Source organism: Cyprinodon tularosa, unplaced genomic scaffold, assembly GCF_016077235.1.
Source record: "Cyprinodon tularosa strain WSP-4 unplaced genomic scaffold, ASM1607723v1 ctg278, whole genome shotgun sequence".
NCBI classification, from domain to species: Eukaryota; Metazoa; Chordata; class Actinopteri; order Cyprinodontiformes; family Cyprinodontidae; genus Cyprinodon; species Cyprinodon tularosa.
Window position 1 is genome coordinate 506,349 of NW_024038983.1, and position 20,761 is coordinate 527,109.

Consider the following 20,761-nt stretch of genomic DNA (forward strand, 5'->3'; position numbering starts at 1 on the left):
TACGGTTGGAAATGTGTATGGATATAGACATCCTTTCACAGATGTAGGTGAATAAGTAAACCTCCACCCAACTGAGGATATTTCCAGGCTTTCAGGTGAAATGCAGTCTGTGCTTTGCTCAGCATCCCCCTGCTCATACATCATTAAGGGAGTCTGGGTGTTATTATGGAGAAGAACACAGCGTATTAGATGGCCTGACAGATTGTGTCAGGGCCCTGCAATTCTATCAGGAATGGATAATAAAAGGACACTTAATCTAACTATTTCCCAACAGTCTTTCTCTTTACTCGCTGAATTGAAGGATACTCTGTGCTAATCGCTCTGTGCTCTAACTGTCCTTGTTGAAGTCTCCTTCTCACAGGTCCCCTTCTAAAATCTAAGAGCAGTAATTATAACTTAATCCTTTCAATCTCCACCATTTATCTGCCAAAACATTTCTCTTTGAGGGAACACAGAGTCATTGCGAGCAACCTAAAATATTTTTTAGTACACATGCAGCAATAGAGTATCATGCATCACAAACAGATTCTCCGTCCTGCACGATTCATTGATTTATTTGGACCTTAACTCGTTGGCTGCGTTTGGTGAGAGAAAAACAACAAAAGGCAGGGAACTCTATAAAACACACTGCATTGCCTTGTGGAAAACCTCAGAGTCAAGTCAACTCTGCTGCTCCATCTGTAATAGACAGCATAGATGGTCTGTCAGCATGAAGGGAAGACTTGTTGCAGCTCATAATCTTGTCAAAACCTTTACAATTGTAATTTTATTTTTTTATATAAATGGAAATTGTTGTTAAATATTCTTGTTTTTCTCTTTACAGTGGATAGTAACCCATGCCAGACCAGCCCTTGTCTCCATGGCGGGAGCTGCCTGCAGGAAGGTGACAGCTATAGCTGCTACTGTCCTCAGGGCTACACTGGAGAGAACTGCGAGATTGGTAAGGCCCTGTCAGGTTAGGTCAAAGTGCAGAGACCTTGTTGGAAAGCAGCTGCATTTGCATGCTGTGTGATTGTAGCATGAGAGGAAACAATGACAAGCATATGCTGAGGCTAACATCTGTAGCTCACTGAGCATCAGATGTGTGGGGAGAAATGCCTGCTGCTTTCTGCTATGTGTGTTTCCAGTCTGTATTTGGAACCTTGGATCCAACCTCAGAGAAGCGAATTGTGTGCTGGAAGGTCCACAAGTTTTGGATCAGGCTTCCTGATTGAAAATGAAGAGGGAATATCCATATGCTGGGAGTCATCCGTGTGTGACAGAGACTTTTTGTGGTGTAGAGGCTCAGCTGTGTGTGCGATTATTTCCGCATGAATGTGTGTGTTTTCACCTTGTGCCCCGTGAGAAGTAGGCAGCTCATCTTTCCACTCAACTGTGAGATGTGAGAGTGTGGCTGTCAGAAAATGATGGTGCAGTGATTTAGGTGTATCAGGGAATGTGTGGGTCTGCATGCCTGTGCGAATATGTGTGTGTGACAGAGCAACGCAAGGACAGGCTGTCCACAGAGCAGCTGGGAGCTCAGTGAGGGGTGGAGTAGCTGATTAAAGTGCAGTGGCAGCAGGTGGCACAAACCCCTGCAAAGAGTAGAAAGGTAGGAGTGTATGGAGACACACAAACATCTGAATGACTTATGGAATACTTCATTTTATTCATCTAGCTTTTCGTTAAATGGAGCCTAGGCGGAAGTTCAACTGAAGAAACTGATTGCTCGCCTACATCCACCTACAACACAGCCAATCAGCTTTGAACCACACCTCCACAAAAGCCAATCAGCATTCAAAGTTCATCTTAAAAGGCCTCTGATCCGCATCTTGTCTACTACCTAGTGCACAGGCTGTGGATACGCTGTGTGACTTCATTCAGATGACCCCAATTCAACCCACCTCCATGCCCTCCTCCACCATCAACTTATCAGTTTCATTCCTCCCAGACTCTTACTGCATTCCACGTCTCATTTCAACCGGTCTGGCAGAAGACCACCATGTTGAGCCTGGTTCTTCCAGAAGTTTCTTCCCAACGGGGAGTTTTTCCTCACCGCTGTCGCTTCATGCTTGCTCCTTATGGACAGGTTCTGTCAACCTGTGTTATCCAAACTGGACTTCCATCTTCCAGGTCCCTGAGTGAAGCTATAGTATGACTCACTCAGTCCACTGGATCTTCCCATAAAGCTCAGCATAGCTTCTCACTAACCAGCAGTCTACAGACTGACCAACTTCATCTGTCTCCACTCCACCACAAGTTTCAGGCCTGAGGGGGAAACAGCCCTATTCTTTACTCCTGTTCATGCATATCCATCATAAATCAGCACTACGTTTTCTGCCGAGGTCTGAGCACCAAAGACCAAGTAATTGTATCAATACATTTCTTCTAATTGTCTTTTCTCTTTGTGCGAGTTTTCTGTTTGAATTAGAATAAATCCATAGACCCAACATTTTGCCAGTTCATAGTTAAAAAGAATGATCTCAAAATTCAGTTCACACCAATGGAAATAAACCAGCTCGCGTTCATATTTCACTTATTCAAAAAATTAAGTAAGTTCATATAACCTATAAATGAACTAGTTCAATTCACTTGGTAAATAAAGCCACAATTCTCTACAATAGAACCCCATATCTCACCCTTAAAATTGCGATCATAATTTATAGAAAGAAATGGAAAATACTGGATGCAGTGAATGTATACTGTATGTGCACTGAAGCCTTTATTTACACAGAATTTCTGAAACTTACAGCTATGAAGGACTAACTCTGCCATATTTAAAAATAAATACAGAAATAAATAAATGCTAAATAAATGTATAAGCATACAATTAATTGCCAACAAAAAAGTGAGACATAAATGTATATAACTCTTAATTAGCTTCTTTATTTATTTGCCTTTGTAATATTTACCTTATTAATTTTTCTGTCCTTTATAATCTTCAACTTTATTTTTTAATTACTTATATTTTTAAGTATTTATTTATGTGCATGTTATAATATTTTTGTCTGTTTTATTCTTCCTTTGTATTTTTTTACCTTAGTTATTTCTTCGCCGCTGTTTATTTCTCTCTGACCTTTTTACATTTCTCTCTGCCCTTTTTACATTTCTCTATGCATTTCTACCTCATTATGCAAATGAAGAGGGGGTGTGTCCTAGAGAGTCAACTTCTGTTCATTGGTTGGCTTGGCGGCCCATCTTCTTAACTCACAGAGCTCAGAGTACTAAGTTAAATGTTCTCTTTTCTGTTGCTGTTGTTCAATTAAAGTATGTTTTAAGATCATTTGAGGCGAGAACCTTATACTTTTAAGCATCACCATATGGCCCATTCACAGATTTAATGCGTAATTTAAAAGAAAATGTGACGAACTTGAGAGGACCGTGGCAACCAGCGGAGCTCCGAAGCTGACGGCAGCCAGGTCTATAGCCAGGCTATGATGGCGATTTTTTGTTGTATTTGGCAAAGTTTGGCAAAGTCCCTACTCAAGTTCTAATGACTTCAGACTCGACATCAGACTCTCCTCCTCTGGATTCGACCGATGTAGTAAAATGCTAACCAACACGCTTCACACACGGCTATGCCGAGAGAGGGCCGCTGCAGATGGGCTGTGGTCGGACCTGGCTGCCGTCAGCTTCGGAGCTCCGCTGGTTGCCGCGGTCCTCTCAAGTTCGTCACATTTTCTTTTAAATTACGCATTAAATCTTAAAACGTACTTTTATTGAACAACAGCAACAGAAAAGAGAACATTTAACTTAGTATTCTGAGCTCTGTGAGTTAAGAAGATGGGCCGCCAAGCCAACCAATGAGCAGAAGTTGACTCTCTAGGACACACCCCCTCCTCATTTGCATAATGAGACAGAAATGCATAGAGAAATGTAAAAAGGGCAGAGACAAATGTAAAAAGGGCAGAGACAAATGTAAAAAGGGCAGAGAGAAATAAACAGCGGCGAAGAAATAACTAAGGTAAAAAAATACAAAGGAAGAATTAAACAGACAAAAATATTATAACATGCACATAAATAAATACTTAAAAATAAATAAGGTAAATATTACAAAGGCAAATAAATAAAGAAGCTAATTAAGAGTTATATACATTTATGTCTCACTTTTTTGTTGGTAATTAATTGTATGCTTATACATTTATTGAGCATTTATTTATTTCTGTATTTATTTTTAAATATGGCAGAGTTGGTCCTTCATATACAGCAACATCAGGTTCTGCTGAAATTATCTGGATACAAAATGATTTATTGCATTCCTCATTCAGTAGCAGATATTTCGAAGATAGCTTCAATGCTTCTAGACGCCATGTGGTCTTTTAAATTTGATGTGGACGTGGCCGACGTACGGACTTGGTTGTTAAGTTTCAGTGGGCAAAGTTTGCACAAAAATGTGAGTTCTTTTTCTGGCCCAGTCTTCCTTTACTAGTTTGTCAACTCTGCCAAGCGCTTTGCTAAACTGGCATCAGAAATACCAGAGGATAAGTCTGAATGGAGCAGACTAGTACTAGCAGTAAACATTCTGCTCTGTCAGGCTGTTTGCTGTAATAAGTGCCGTAAAACCTGACGTTATCCGATGAAAAGTGTTGTCAGTTGAACGCGAACCCATAGCTGTGTGTGTCGCTCATTCTTCTTAGGCTGAATCCCAAGCCGCCCCCTAAGCACTATCCCTTCACTATCATATGTCACTCACAATAAAGTCACTCTCACAGCTGTGGAAAGCGCCTGGGTTGTACAGAGGGGGGTGGTATAAACTACTGTAAATATTTCAATAGCAACTCAGTGTGTCGCTGTAGCTCTGTGGTTAACATAACATCAAGCATTTGGCATTTTCTTCAAAGTAAATCTAACCAGTTTAATAAAACTATTATTTTTCCTGACTTGTGATTTTCTGTCAGTGGGTCGAAGATGCAACAAAGCAGCAGGACTTACATTTGAAGGAAGGTGTTTCCTCCACAATCAAGCCAATCAAACCTCAGACTCAAAACTTTCCTCCTCTTGCATGTTTCCGCTGTCCATAGCGTTCCTTGACAGTGTTGTTGCTATCTGCTACTTGGTCCCAATGTAATTTCCCATTGGGAACCTAGGAGCACTAGGTTTCTAACTTGTCAGCAAGATCCTGCCGAGACACTGGCCACAACTAAACTTGCTTTTGAACCTCCCGCCCCCTTGATAAACGACCAATCACATTCACTTTATTCACTTATGTAAAGTTGGTCATCATTCGGGAGAATTCGGAAATGCAACAGTTGGAACAGCCACTTCCCTACGACTTTAAGGCCTGAACGGTCACTCGCCCTACCCACTATGGGGTTTGGGATGGCACTGAATGTGGCGGACTCTATGTGGGAACCCTCAAACACAGGGTTAGTGTTTAGGGGCCGGTTTGGGATTCAGCCTCAGTGTGAATGTTGCAGTGAGAGCTGTTCATTGAAGGCATTCATGCAGGACACTGTTAACACCTCCATAATCACTGTTGACTGAGTTTTTTTTATATTTTAAAATAACAAAATAAACATAGAGTTTACATTTTAAAATCTTCTTACGATTTTAGATTTATTTTTGCTCATAATAGTTAGCACCGCTATTATGGCAGTTTGCATGCAGTATTAATATAAACTGTCAACAATTCAAAAAAAAAGCATAGAGATCAGTGTTGCTTTCATCAACGATGATGATAATGAAATTATTTTTTTGACGCTCTATTTTTTTATTATGAAAACAAAAACTGATGAGCTAAATGTGGATCTTTGTTGATGAAAACTTGACAACCCATGTGTGTGAGTTTTCGTTGACGAGACTAAATAAAAATGTTTTTTGGTTGATCGGCCAGGCATTCATAATGCGTCATTGTGCTGTAATCTGTTAAACAAGCTAAACAGTATCAACCGTGCAGCCGTGTCTTGTTTGGTCATGCCGCTCACAAGGCGTGCAGAGATGTACATTCTGCATGACCACAGATGGATCATGGCAACAGAGTCAGGGGTGAAAATACTCCGAAATGGTCCGGAACTGAGCGCTCAACTCTGACAAGCTCTTCTGTGCTTGTGCAGAAATGCGACACTGCGGGCACATAGCTCCGACTGCACCTTACACTCCACACTGATGGTTTGCTCTCAGCAGTATGGCTTTTCCTGCCCTTGCTACTTAATAAACTACTGTATATGTAGTTGATCATCCTCTGCCAAGCGTAAAAAAACCCTTTTGTCTAACTATCAAATTTTATTTCTTCGAGCTCATAAGAGGTGATACCAAACCTTCTTTAATTTCTACAAAAAGGAATCCCTACATTATATCCAAAGCAAACATTTCACTGAATACTGTTTATTTTTGAATAAAGAGCCAAGTGAAAAGGTACATAGATCTTTGAATATTTCTTTCTCATAGCTCTTGTTTCTATCTTTTCATATATGATGGCATTACAATGCAATTATGTAGGTTGTATCAAATCCCGGTGTATCCCGGTGAATTTAATCTACTTTTACCCCCTGAGCAGCAGTAACAAGAGGGGAAATTCTCAGAAATAGAGCCAAAATTGCCAAAGCAGAAAGAAGAATGTTTTTTGTACTTTGTTTTTGTTTTTTTGTTGTAATGAAGATTTAATTGATCTGTTTGTAATGCATAATTCATAAACTATTTGCTTTTGGATGAAAACCTTGTATGTCTGAAACCTTTCCTTTATTGTATATTTTGTCTGTCTATAGCTTGTCTGTCTGCTATTTTAAGCAATATGATGTGTTGAACTAGATCCGCTATTTTTACAACTTTTTTTTAGACACTTTTGTATAAAGTAGAGCATCAATTCATAAAAAAGTTTATTTGAATTCTATAAATCAAAGTTTTCTGCCCAACAGCAATGATGAACTGCTTGGCAGCATTCTATACTCAGCTATTGTAGTATCAAGGCAAGAGCTGTCAGTCTGGTAAAGAATCTGGTTGTTATTTGAAATTGTAAAGATTAGCCCCGTTTTATGAATGCAACATAAAACTGATTAAAACTAAACTAAAACCTTTTTGAGTTTTAGTTGACTAAAACTGACTAAAACAATTACATATCAAAATGACTAAAATGTGACTAAGACTAATAATAGTTTTCATCCTGAAGACTAAAACTAAGACTAAATCTATTTAGGATTTTCTATTCTAAATTTAGGACTTTACACAAAAGGTGTAATACTTAGCCATTGTTCCATGTCTTATCTAAGACTAGGTTGCCAGAATAAAAAGTTGCAGAGAGGTACTCCCCCTCCCCATTGGCACCCAGTAGTTAATTCTGGGCGAAGTCATGGTGTTTCCAGGCCAGGAGGGATACATACATACTGTGAGACCTCCAGCAAGTTCAGGATGTCCTCTGTGATCCTCTCTTGTTGAAACGACCAACAGAAGTAACCAAGGAGGCTTCATGTAAGAAATGTAAACCACCTAAGCTGATTTCTGTGACTACAAAGAAAAAGTGTGTCTGATGTTGAGCAGATATACTTTATGCTACCAGGTGATTCACCTTGTGAATCTGTAACTGAGCTCATCCACCTAATCAGCTGCTGATGATCTCTATGTCATTACCATAGACTAGACTCGAGGCTTCACAATCACTTTGACTGACTTTTGACCTGGAAAGTAGAATTTATCTTCATAATCATTGCTGTGTTTTTTTTTTCTCTTTGTTCTTCCATTCTTCTTTGTTCTTTTATTCTTTGTTTTTCTATTGACTTTCGTTGTCTTTTAATTTTCTCAAACCCTTATGAATCAATCAGGGACCATCTATCAATCTCTCTGTTGTCCAAACCCGATTAAAATTCCTATTCAGGCTCACTGTGCAAGGGGTGGGGGAGCTGCTACAGTCTTATCTCAGTAATCAATGGACAGGGGGGTTGGGAACAACAGGCCAGCAGCCTCAACAACTACCGTAAAAGCATTTCAGTCTGTAGGAATCATTAAATCTATTTTCCAAGTTAGGTCTGCATAACCCATATTTTTTGTTTTTTTGTAAGATTTTCAAGCCAACAGATTTCTAAAACAAGAGTGTGAAACATTGATTTCCTCATTAGTGTTTCTCATTCAGAGTTTATTAAGTCTGTAGAAAAAGCTGTCTTATTATCTTAGGTCTCTTCTTTCAAACAAAAAACCTTTGTTGATTTTTTTCCCTATTGTTTCAATGAGTTTAAGCAATTGTTAAAACAAAGGGACATTTAAACTTAATGGTTGGTTTCAGGTTTAGCTTTACACAGAGGATTTTAATGTTGATGCATAGCCTTTTTCCAGCTTTCATTGTTGTTGTTAACAGCACTCAATCTGGAGTATTGATTGTGGCTCCAGGGGTAATAACTGTGGGTTGAACTGCTTAAAAATATGGATTACGTAAAGGAATCACACTTAGCTTGATACAGACATTAGAGACCAGCCTTAGATTTTACCCTTTAATTATTTTTCTGTTACCCTTTGCATTTTCTTAAATCTTTTAAATTAAGCCTTAAACATTAATAGAAGCTAAACGTAAAAACTTCAATGTAAGAGGTTTGTTTATTGATCCACACAGATAAAATAGCATGACCTCCAGCTTCGGGAGTCAAAAAAGGTCAAACGTTGGATGGTTAAAGTTAAAGGAAGATATTGTCTGTAGGATAATTATCTACAAGAATTTGTGTATAAATAATCATTATTTAAGGTTAAAGGTGTCCGTCATTTCACAATCGATCAGCAGCATGTTCGACAAACACAACAAAAGTTTCTTATTTCTTTCATATATGAATGTGTTATGGAGCTTGAAGGAACAGAAACCTTATTTATAGAGAAATTCAACTTTTTATCATAGTCATCTAACAGATATAATCCCAGAAAGGTTTTTGTGATACTGGAAAATGTTCTTACTGTCAAAAGGTCATTATTGGCTTTGCAAGGATGAAGCTTTTAATGAAGGTGAATGTTTTTAACCTGTGGTTCTTGTTTGTTTAGTGCAGTAAACACCATTCTCTGTCTGCTTAATCTGACTTTTTCTCTTCAAGCCGGTAAGTGGCCAGGGGGCGGTGGGCTATAAATTAAAAATAGACGTAAACCAAAAACCAAAAAAAATAAAATAAAATAAAAAAGATTATAAAAGATTATAAAAACGCTTTATAAAAACAGATATAATTTCACATACAGGTTTACTTTTTGTAAGACGCACATGTAACTGCCCTGTACTGTTTAACTCCACTCTGATATTTCTTCCTTTAGTTCTGCCTTTTCTCTTTCTGAGTGCTTGTTTTCTAGTCTGTATGTATTGTAAAAAATAAAAAAAACGAGAAGGATGCTAAAGATCTGCTATTTTTTGTTTTCCACATAAAAATAGTTCTATTTAATTGACTTCTACTCCTAGAAATAGGATAAAGACAAACATAGGAGCACTACTTACATTGATTCTATTTTTCTAGATTTCCACACGGTCCATAAGTAAATTAGTACCAATATTAATGTCTGGTAGGTAATGGTTGAATCTGGCTGTTTATTTTGGATACTATTACATTACAGATAAGATAATTTATATTACTAATATTGTCTTTTATAATTGTTAAACGTGATTTTATATTTGAATAAATTTAGACTCAATCTTAGTGTTGTGCTTTGTAGATGATGCAACTAAAAAGAAAATAGACATAAGGAGCTATTTAAACAGTCCAACAGTAAGCAGTTAAGGATGTTCAATCTGAAAAACTCACATGAAGAGAAAAGACAATTAGGAGAAATTTATTGATACAATTACTTGGTCTTTGGCGCTCAGACCTCGGCAGGATACATTGCAATAAATTTTGATGGATATGCATGAACAAGAGCAAAGAATAGGGCTGTTTCCCCCCAAGGCCTGAACCTGGTAGTGGAGTGGAGATGGATGTAGTTGGTCAGTTTGTAGACTATTGGTTAGCGAGACGGTCTGCTAAGCTTTATAGGGAGACCCAGTGGAGCTGATACAAGAGCTTCGCTCAGGGACCTGGAAGATGTTGGATAACACAGGTTGACAGAACCTGTCCATAAGGAGCAAGCATGAAGCGACAGCAGTAAGGAAAAACTCCCCATTGGGAAGAACCTCTGGCAGAACCAGGTTCAACATGGCAGTCTTCTGCCAGACCGGTTAAGATGAGACAGGGAACGCAGTAAGAGCACGTGACGAATGACACTCTGATGAAGCTTTAGCTACGATGGTGAAGGAGGGGCTGGAGGTGGGTTGAAACGGTGTCATCTGAATGAAATCATACAGTGTAACCACTGCCTGTGCACAGAGCAGATAAGTGGATCAGAGGCCTTTTAAGATGAATTTTGAATGCCTATTGGCTTTCGTGGAGGTGTGGTTCAAAGCTGATTGCTGTGTCGCACGTGGATGTAAGAGAGCAATCAGGTTCTTCAGTTGAACTTCCGCCCACGCTCCATATGATAAAAGGTTGTGTTACATTTAACCCTTTACTATTAAAACCACACTTCTATAATAGAAACATTATATGATTGTAGGAAATCTAGATATAATGATTCAGGGCAGCCTCAGGGTGAAGCAGCTGCCCTTTGGTGCTGCATTATGTAAGAAATGCATTCGAAATGTTGCCATAAAATTATGGCTGCAACTAATGATTATTTTGCAGATTGATTATTCTGTCAATTATGTTTTCGATGAATCGATTAATAATCAGATAGCCAAAGGTCCCTTAAAGAATATTTTTTACGAAATTAAACCAGATGAAAAAGAAACGTTTCCTCTTGAGGAGTTCCGGAAGGAGAATATTGAGAGAAAAACTTTTTTTTAGATCTTAAATGCAAAATGTTTACATATTTTTTACAATCTTGGTATATTTCGTGCTCTAAGTGGGTCGCTCTGTCGGCTAAAGATACATTTTAGTGGCCCTATACTCCAGTTAACGATTAATCAATTACTAAATTAGTTGACTATTATTTTAATAATCGATTAATATGATTAATTGTTTCAGCCCTAGATAAAATACATGTAATGGGCTACACAGAGTAACTACAGCCCATACGTACAACTTGTATAGTGAAGTTAATATTTTAAATGCTCAGTGTCAGCTCCTCTTATAGTTCCAGTACACATATACTATAAATACTATACGTTTTTTTGCCGTCTCTTGAATGTATTATTTTGCATGATACAGAGAGAGCATATTAGATAAAAAAAAAATAAGAGTGGGTTTTACCTCTGTTTACCTCTGTACAATTCTATATCTTCAAAAGAAAAACACAGGATAAATCCACATATAACAGACGTATTTAGATATTTAGACTATATTTTTTTAATAGGCATGTCTTAGTCGCTGGTAAGTCTAAATGCAAACCTTTTCAAAGTGGAAAAATGTCCCAATTCCACATTGGTCAGAGCCAGTGATGCTTGAAATATTGATAAACAGCATCTAGTGCTTATAAGATTTGGATTAATGTAGCAAGAAATGCTGCTGTTTTCTTTAAACAAAATGTGCCCTGCTGTTCACATTAAGCATAAAAAAGAGCATGCATAATTTTGCCAACGACCAATGACATCAGACCAATGAAATGATCTATATATACTGTATATATATATATATATATATATATATATATATATATATATATATATATATATATATATATATATATATATATATATATATATATATATATATATATATATACACACACACACATATATATATATATACTCTAATATTAGTTGTGTTTATTTGTGAACGCTTTAATCAAACAAATTTTACAGCAGTTATAAATAGCTATGTACAGGGATTTTGTGTAATGACAGCTGCTCTGGCTCAAACAGCACTTCTCTCATCCGACACAATCCTTTTTTGTTGCTTATTTCTCAAAAAAATATTTTTTCTACTGGAAGAAATGGCATCTTGTTTAAAAATAAACAGCTTTAGGAATTAAAATTATTATTACATTTACCACTTTCTTTTTTCCCCATAGCAACTGAGACTGAATACATGTTTAAAGAAATGCTATTGTTTATGAGTCAGTTGTCCAAAAATATAATTAATTTTATTTCTCCTGCAGTTTTTTTATTTTGCTTGTAAATATCATTGTTGTAATAATGCTCATACTATAAAACTGTGTATTAGAAAAAACATGCATGTTTAATCTCTCAAAACCCACCTTTTAAGCATTTACAAATAATAACTCAGAATGCATGAAAATTACACTGGTAAAATGCTTACCAATATAGACATGTTAGACATTGTTGGAAAGCTTAGATTCTCCACAATTTATTAGTTCATTTCATGGACATAGCGAGCGCAAAGCACAATTAACACAGATATAGCAGCATGTCAAAATGTAGCATGACAAAGAGGCCACAACAAGCAATCATGTCTTTATTACTGCTGTTCAAAAAAATACTTATTATTTTGTAGAATAAAAAACCAACAAGTTTGAGTCATGTTTGAACTGATGCAGCTTGGGCATAATGCAGCTTGGGTGTTTTACTCACCAAAATTTATTGTATATATTCAGACACTACAAGGTGTTAGCTTTCAAATAACGTATCACTCATGTAATATGGGCTTACAGTTCCTCAGTTATTACATTTGAATAGAACAAATTCTTTATAAACATTTTTGTAGAATTTGGTTTACTGTAATCAGTAAAGTGCAAAATGGTGTGGAAACTTTCCAGACGTGCCGTTAATATTAAGTATTGATATTTTTCTTCTAGTACATTACAGGTTTGGTACATTTATGAAAAGGCGATATGTGGTAAGTATTTCTATGAAAGGTTCTGTTATCTCGCCTCCATTTTATTCCGACCTACAAAGCCTTCACTCTTATTTATTTACAATGATCAGATTTTTTCCTACTTGAAAATAAAAATACAGAGAAAACTGCTAGACTGTTGCAGTAAACTTTATTTGAAACAAGCTGCTCCAAGCAGTCAGTCGCACCACAGACACTTCTGCTTTGCACTTAATGTTCATATGAAGAAGAAATAGCGCTAGACGCTCAGTTATCCTATTATAATCGCTGGTATCTATTTTTCTTTTACATCCTTGAATAAAGGAAATGTAAGAATTTGTCTTAAGAAATGTTAGAATTGGTTTGCTGGACTATGAAGGCAGAAACCTTTGAGGACAGTGTCCAGGAGAACCACATGTGTGAAGTATGCCTGAGTCAGTGGGATCTTTTAGTTTTACAATGTTTGGAACTTCTTTTTCTATCTCTCCATTGGGGTCTTTGTGATTGAACTGAAGGTGGGAATAGAGATGAACCGTTCCTGATGGAGTTGCTACAAAAGCTGTTGCAGAGAATCATTGTTTGTAGAACGCTTTGTCGCTTTTAACCAAATCATCTCCATTGGTCGAACATGTGAGGGGCTCTGTTTGATTGGTTAAATACTTTCTGCTTTGATGTCATTGCTAAACTCATTATCTTTAATAGGATTGATTTGTGGCATACATACAATTTGAATCAAGCATTTATCGCACCGGCAAACACACCGGTTGTTAGCTCAATGATGATAAATGTTCTATATCTATGGTGTAACCAAAATGGTGACCCCCTGGCATGAGGGCTTCATGAGTGAAGAGTCCTGGCTCTCCACTCAATGCCTGCCACAGGCAACAGCCTCTAAACAGCAGAGTGGCTTTATTCTGGGGCTGTAAACATATGATCCTGTGAAACATGAAAGATACATCATGTATTTGGAACCCTGGAAAAATGTATTCATCAATTTCCAAGGTCTTAGAAATATTTTATATTAGATTTTTATGTTTTTGAGTATTTAAGAACTAACAAAGTGAGATTTCTAAGGGTTTTCTGTCTGGTTTTCACTTGACTACAAGCACCTGTTTCTCTCTTTAGTCCAAACATGGATTTTATGGGAAGATCAACATATTAACTTGTCTCATCTATCTATTTCCGTGGGTCAGTAAATAGCTTTAATTTCAAGTGGAACAAGAGTTGGGGGAATTATTAATGGTCAATCGCTGAAAGACCTCAATCAGCCCATCTGACAGGAAGTTAAGCGAAAGACGGAGAGGAGACTAGAAAATAAATTCATGCCCTCAGCCATTAATATTCAGCTGGATGACCAACAACATTAATAATATTAAAACAAGTAATTGCTAGTGGGGTTTTCATGGCTGAATCAAAATAAATAGCTGTTAGATGAAGTGCTTGTTTTGTTTTCTAAATCAGTCTGTGGAGTGAGGTCAAGATGGTAATTGATCCTGTTACTCAGGGAAATGACTTTCCTAACTCTGGTCCTGCTCTCCATTATCCAGCTCCGCTTTCCTCCACATGGAGCTTTTCCTGGACTTTAATTCTATCCTGATTTTTTCATTCCCTTTATTCAGAGGTTGTTTTAGTAAACAGACTTCATTGTGGATATAAAACAGTAATCTCATGTTTGAACCAAGTTTTGATTTTATTTTGTATCTGTTTTGAATTTGATGTTGATCATTTTCGAACTGAAATATAAATGTTTCTGAAACTGCTTAACACCAGAGGCCCCAGCTGAGCATCCTAAAGGAATCCTATGCATTGAAATAAAAGTCAAGGGTTGGGTCATCCAAAGAAGGAATGTAATTTTAGAGACACCCAATATGCAAGGCTAAAACCAGCGGGTAATGGTGCCTTTAGGCAGAATTTTATTTTTCTGTTGTGTGTTGTTTTGTTTTTACCATTTCATATGCTGACATTTACCAGATGATATGCATATAACATTAAAGCATTATTTATTTTTTGCTCTTTCACAGTCCTGCATTTCACAGGAGGCGACTCATAAGATTGATTTGAGTAGAAAAAAAAGATGAAAACCAACATCTATATCAATCTCTGTGACCAAATCCTTGAGGTTGGGTTTTCTCTGGAAAAAAGCAGGTTGTTTCTTTACGCTGCGACTTCACACATTTTCTTGCCCATCTTCCAATCATACTGATTAGATCTCATTCAACACTTCAACGTTTTTTTCTCTGTCCCCTGGTGGTTCTGTATCTTTATTTCATCAAATGTGAATTTTCTTTACCTTAAATTGATTTTTTTCGGATCCAGTTTTCATATTTTTTGGCTGAGCTGGGCCCTTTATTTCACGTCCATGTTTGATTTTCCCTCTAATGAATGCCAAATCCCGTCTATGTAAAGTTCCAAAACAGACAAACAGATCAAACAAACATCTGATTTGAGTGTAACTATTACATAATACAGGTAATATTGGTATAAAATAATATATAAATTGACCAAAACCAATTTTATTGAAGTAAATCATATTAAATAAAACTAACTGAAGCTTTTTGAACATTTGCTTTAATCCTGGACAAAGATGTTACATGTTATACATGTAAATATCTGAGTTTTCCAAACTTTAATGGGACTTTAAGTTGTAATTTGGTCTAATATAGTGAAGTTTTACCATTTAGACTAGAGCTTCTTTGTCATGAATTAAAAGACAGAAGCCTGGGAGTGAGCCCCACTCCCACAGGCTGCCACCCTCTGCAGAGGTCAATTTCTCCAATGTGAGATCAATGCAGCTCAATTAACATTATAATTATTTGTTACTATGGAATGGTCTCTTTTACAACAGATCTGGAAACATGACAAACAAAAACATAAACAGTTAATTAACATACCAGGTCATAATTTCTTTCAGCAGGATAATATAAACAAACAAAAACGGTGACCAAACCATCATAAAGGTTTCATCAAGACATAAGCCCATCTCGACTCCAAAGATTGAATTAAATTCAGTTTATTTCTATAGCGCCAATTCACAACACGTGTCATCTCAAGGCACTTTACAGTTTAACCAGACCATACAGTCAATTTGATTCAAAATGTTTTATCTAAAGAAAACTAGTTTATTGCATCGACTCATTGACTCGAAGACAATCCCAAAGACTATGCATGCTTGTAGCGACAGTGGAGAGGAAAAATTCCCTTTTAACAGGAAGAAACCTCCAGCAGAACCAGGCTGCTGGAGTATTACTGTATTTTCACGACCATAAGGCGCACCGTACTAAAAGGCGCACTCTCAGTTATGTGTCCCATTTCTGTATTTAACACACACATAAGGCGCACCGGACTATAGGGCGCGTTTTTTATATACAGGTACATGTCCTCTACTACCTTTAAATACCTCTACTGCGTATTTAAAAATACAGCGGGGGCAAAACTGAGTATGACTGTGCTTTATTCATGTATTTATTAAAAAGTATTAATCAAACCTGGCAGCTGGCCGTGAGACAGACACATCGCAGATGACACAGCGCTGTGATCACTCCTAAATTAACTTAAAATCCTGAAACCTGCCGACGGAATATGTTCGCTTTTATGGGTGCCTGCAGTTTAAATTATTTAGATGAAAAACACCTGCCATCCACCGCGTGAACCCGGAGGCTGCCCAGCCTAGAGGCTGCTGTTGAAGGGATTTACTGTCGGTGTACCGCTGGTATGTGGGGGTCTGAGCGGCTCCGACAGAAATAGATAATCTGGATGAACTGACTGCAATTATTAAGTTTTCAGGTGGACTTTCTCACTTAAAAACATAATAAAACTACTTAATTCCCACTGATCACAGCAAATATAGCTGCAAGATTTAGATTATTTAGATGAAAAAACACCTGCCAGCCACCGCGCTGAAGAGGAGGAGACCCGCCCAGAGGCTGCTGTTGAATTAAGTGTTCAGGTAGAAAAATAGAGCGGGAGCAAAACTGAGTATGAATGTGCTTTATTCATGTATTTATTACAAAGTATTAATCAAACCCATCAAAGTCATCATCCTCTGTTTCTGAATAAAACAGCTGCGCTAAATCAGACATGCCAGTTTCCCCTTCTTCGCTGTCAGTCACTTTCCGTGCAGCGCGGCTCCTCAGAAATAATGCCGGCTTTTGCAAAAGCTTGAACAACAGAGCCAGCAGACACGTTAGTCCAAGCCTTTACAATCCATCCGCAAACGGTGGCGTAACTTGCCCGGCGCTGCCTTCCACTTATCCTGAAACTGTGGTCTCTGTCGGTCATCCATCGCTCCCACGCCACTCGCAGCCTTACTTTGAACGGCCGCTTCACACCGATGTCGAGCGGTTGAAGCTCCTTTGTCAGACCCCCCGGGATAACGGCGAGCACAGCGTCCATTTGATTCACCTTTTTTTTCACATCGGCTGTGAGATGGGCACGCAGCGATGGTGATGCGTGGAAAAAACCACCTGGTCTCCTCACATAGGCTACACCTCCCTCAGCTACGCTTTCATCATCTCCTCATCCATCCAGCCCGTTTCATTTGCGTTAATATCATATGTCATCAGAGCACTGTGTCTGTCTCGCTGTCAGCTCCCAGATCAGCTTCTCTGATTGGTTGATGCGGCGCGTCCAGCAGCAAAACTTCAATTTTTCCATCTCGAGCAGCAGCAGCGCGTTGGCAGATGCTTAAACGCTCCTGCTGCTCAAAACGCGCTGCAGGACCTTTTGCTGCACCTATACGCGCGTCAACCATTGACTTTGCATGTAAACTCGCTGCTTCTGCTGCACCTGCTGGGTCCGGTTCACACCGATGTCGAGCGGTTGAACAGCGAGCACAGGGTTAATTTGTTTCCCCATGTTTTTCACATCAGCTGTGAGATGGGCACGCATGGAGTTACATATTAACAGCGATGGTGATGAGTGGAAAAAAAAAAACACCTGGTCTCCTTACATTCAGCCACTCTTTCATCATCTCCTCAATGAGGTGGTCTCAAAAGTCGCAGTTACAACACACATAGGGCGCACCGCACCATAGGGCGCACTGCACATTTTGAGGGAAAAAAAAGACGTTTAAGTGCGCCTTATAGTCGTGAAAATACGGTAATAGAAATCTGTAGAGCTTTTTCCACATTGAATAAATTGCATTAAAGGTTGACCACTACAGTTCATTCCAACGATATTTGACATCATCAGTGGTAATAGAGAATATCTAAACTGCTCAGCTAAGTTGGCATAGACCTGAATAAAATCATGAAGGCTGCTCAGCATTCCTCCAAAAAACACATTTTCCCTCCTTCCAGCCTCTAACCTCCCCCTTTGACTCTTTTCTATTTCTAGCTCCATTCCTTATTTCTGTTCCTTGAACACCATTTTCCTGTCAAAGGGCAACACGGTTATTCATACAGAAAATGTCTCAGCACTCATGCATATAAGTCAACTTTTCCAGCCCCCCAGGCTCACACGCACTGACATCTTGGTTGCCAAATATATTTACAGTAGTGCCAAGAAAATACAATGTATTCTACTATTTTTATCCCTTTCTGTTTCTCACGGATCTGACCTCCTATACTTGGCATCCGTTTTGGTTTACCATACATACAGTGAAACTCAATACTCACCAAACTGTGTCTGGTGAATATTGCACAAGTCATGCTTAAGGAAGCTACAAGAAATATCCCCTGCTGTTACTATTTCATCCTCCGATTCATCTCCCATCAGCTCATGTGTTTCAGCCTGAAAGATTCATGAGTTTGAAGCTATTAATATCATTTCTTCTCACCATCCTCACTAAAGTGTCCATCTATCTGTACTATGAGGTCAAAGAAAGGAGAAGGACAGAAGTGGGCTGAGTGTGGTTTATTTTTTATTGTGATCCAATAAAATAACTGTTCCTTAGATACTTGATTATGATTCAAGTCTTTCTATGAAAATGTATATTCTCCTTTCCAGGTGTCATCTGATTTTCTTTTTTATCACACTTTAAGGCTTTAGATCATCAAACATCTGTAGTATCAGACAAACAGAAAAGTCTAAGTTAAAACAGTTTGCTAAAGGATCCAACCAGCCTGACCCAGTGTGAAAAATTAATGGTTTAACCTAATAAAAACTGGTTATGCCAGCTTGGTGCAATCACGCATTTAAGCATGAAATAGTTTTATTTCTGAAGGATGCAGAGTTGTATTTGTTGATGTACTTTAGATCTTTGATTAACAGCAAAACCTCAAGCAATTAAGCTGAAAATTAGAGGCTGATGGCATTGAGGTTCTGTCGTTTATTGATTGACTGTTTTTTTTTTAACTCGCAGTGGAGAAATGTATTCCTTACATCAGCTCAAATAGTCAAAGGAGAACAAGAAGGTGCCAAAGGAAGAAAATGGTGCATGGGATACATACAGTATATACAGTGCGTCCACAAATGACAGTTTGTTTTGTTTGTTTTTTTGTATTATTTTTTCTTTATAGTAGTATTATTATACAAGCTTATTGCACAAGGTTTTTACATGGGTATTTATGTAGATGAATATTCATATTTATTTATATTTAGTTCTTAGACTGCTGTAGTTTCACTTTAGCCTTACAAGCAATTCTCTTTTCTGCCAAATATTCTTTTCATGCATAAAAAGTTTCAGGTTTTGCAGGCTGAGACTGATAAAAACAACAATTGACTCAGCGAAGTGACTGCAGTGAGTTATGCACAAGGCTGAATGTGACAGTAAACGTTGAAATGACAGAGGACATGTCTTTTGTTTGATTGATGGCTTGCAGTTTGTCACAGTTTGTCGGAAACCAAGGAGCTTTAACGGGCCATGATTGGCTGGCACAGCCTGTGTTCCCATGCCTCATTAATCCCCCTACGCCCATGGAGTCCTCCATCAGCATTAGGGTTGGCTACACCCCTTCACCCCTCGGTATCATGTACAATCCTAAACCCCAACTAAAAGGCAGAAAGACAAGTGCTGGTTAGAGCTGCTGAAATGCTGTTTATCTGAGAGAAAATCCACCTTCATGGATAAATTAAATGAAAAGAGATGTACATAATGTGCACACTTTGACAGCTGAGGATACAGTTTAACTTTACATAAACTAAATAACATCCAAAGGGAAGTTATATTACCTTCATTAAGAAGAGGAATGTTAGCAGCAATTAATGTTGTGTTTTCAATCAGGATGGACAAGACCTGCACCACACACTCCTCAGGACAATGAGAAGGAAAGGACAAATCGACTGCAGAGCTGAATGAGAATGAGCTGCATGCTGTGTGTGTTGGGAGGTGTGTGTGTGTGTCCAGAATCTTTCACTGCACAAACCCAGCCTGAGATTAATGAGCTTCTGGCTGAGTTTCCAGGACTTTTTATTACACCTTTTTTTGGTGCTTTTTTTTCTTCATCCTCAGCACAAATATTTTCACCTGCCACATCTTCAAAAATGCTTCATCTTTTTTATTCCTCTTTCCTATTTACTCTTTAGCTTAGATTATGGGCAGAGTGAATGAATATGCATGAACAGGGCTTATATGTGTTTGATTTAGCTGAGGCGGTTTGCATATGAGCCTCAGTGTGTGTGTGTTTAAAGGATGGAAGTAACCTCTCTTAGTACACAGGATGTCAAGGCTGGTCATATATAAGAGGGACAAACGGATTTACCATGAAGACTGAGAACTGGCTTTTACACATTGGGGGGCCTTTATCTCTGTTCCAGAAACACACTGAATAACAAATATGTATGAACAAAAGAAAAAAAAAAAAGAAAAAAAAAACATACTCCTAGAGAATAAAATGCTTTTTGAATTTTAAAAATTGACTGCAAGCATTGTTTATCCGCTGATGATCGTATTTTCTGAAACTTTCCTGAACCTCCTGACTGTCTGAGACAGACACTTAAAACATACGCATGAAGGTTTTGAATACATACACATGAAGTTGAATTTTTAGATTTCACTTGCAGCTTAAGTGGGTCTATAAATACTTCAAATGCTTCATGGCCAGATAACAAAGGAAGAAAAAAAATATTTTTTAGACTGAATCAGACCTCACTTATCCTGCCCTCTCCACAGCTTTCATTCCTTATTTTCCAGAGTTTATCATTGGATG

At 38.0% G+C, this 20,761-nt stretch overlaps 1 protein-coding gene across 1 annotated transcript in view; it reads left to right on the forward strand.

Moving 5' to 3' along the window:
* ncanb (neurocan b) overlaps positions 1-20,761 on the forward strand; it is a 259,178-nt gene that overhangs the window by 169,782 nt on the left and 68,635 nt on the right. Inside the window, exon 10 of the mRNA XM_038290276.1 lies at positions 824-940. Within this exon, the coding sequence (XP_038146204.1) occupies positions 824-940 (117 nt within the window). The remainder of the gene's footprint in view (positions 1-823; positions 941-20,761) is intronic.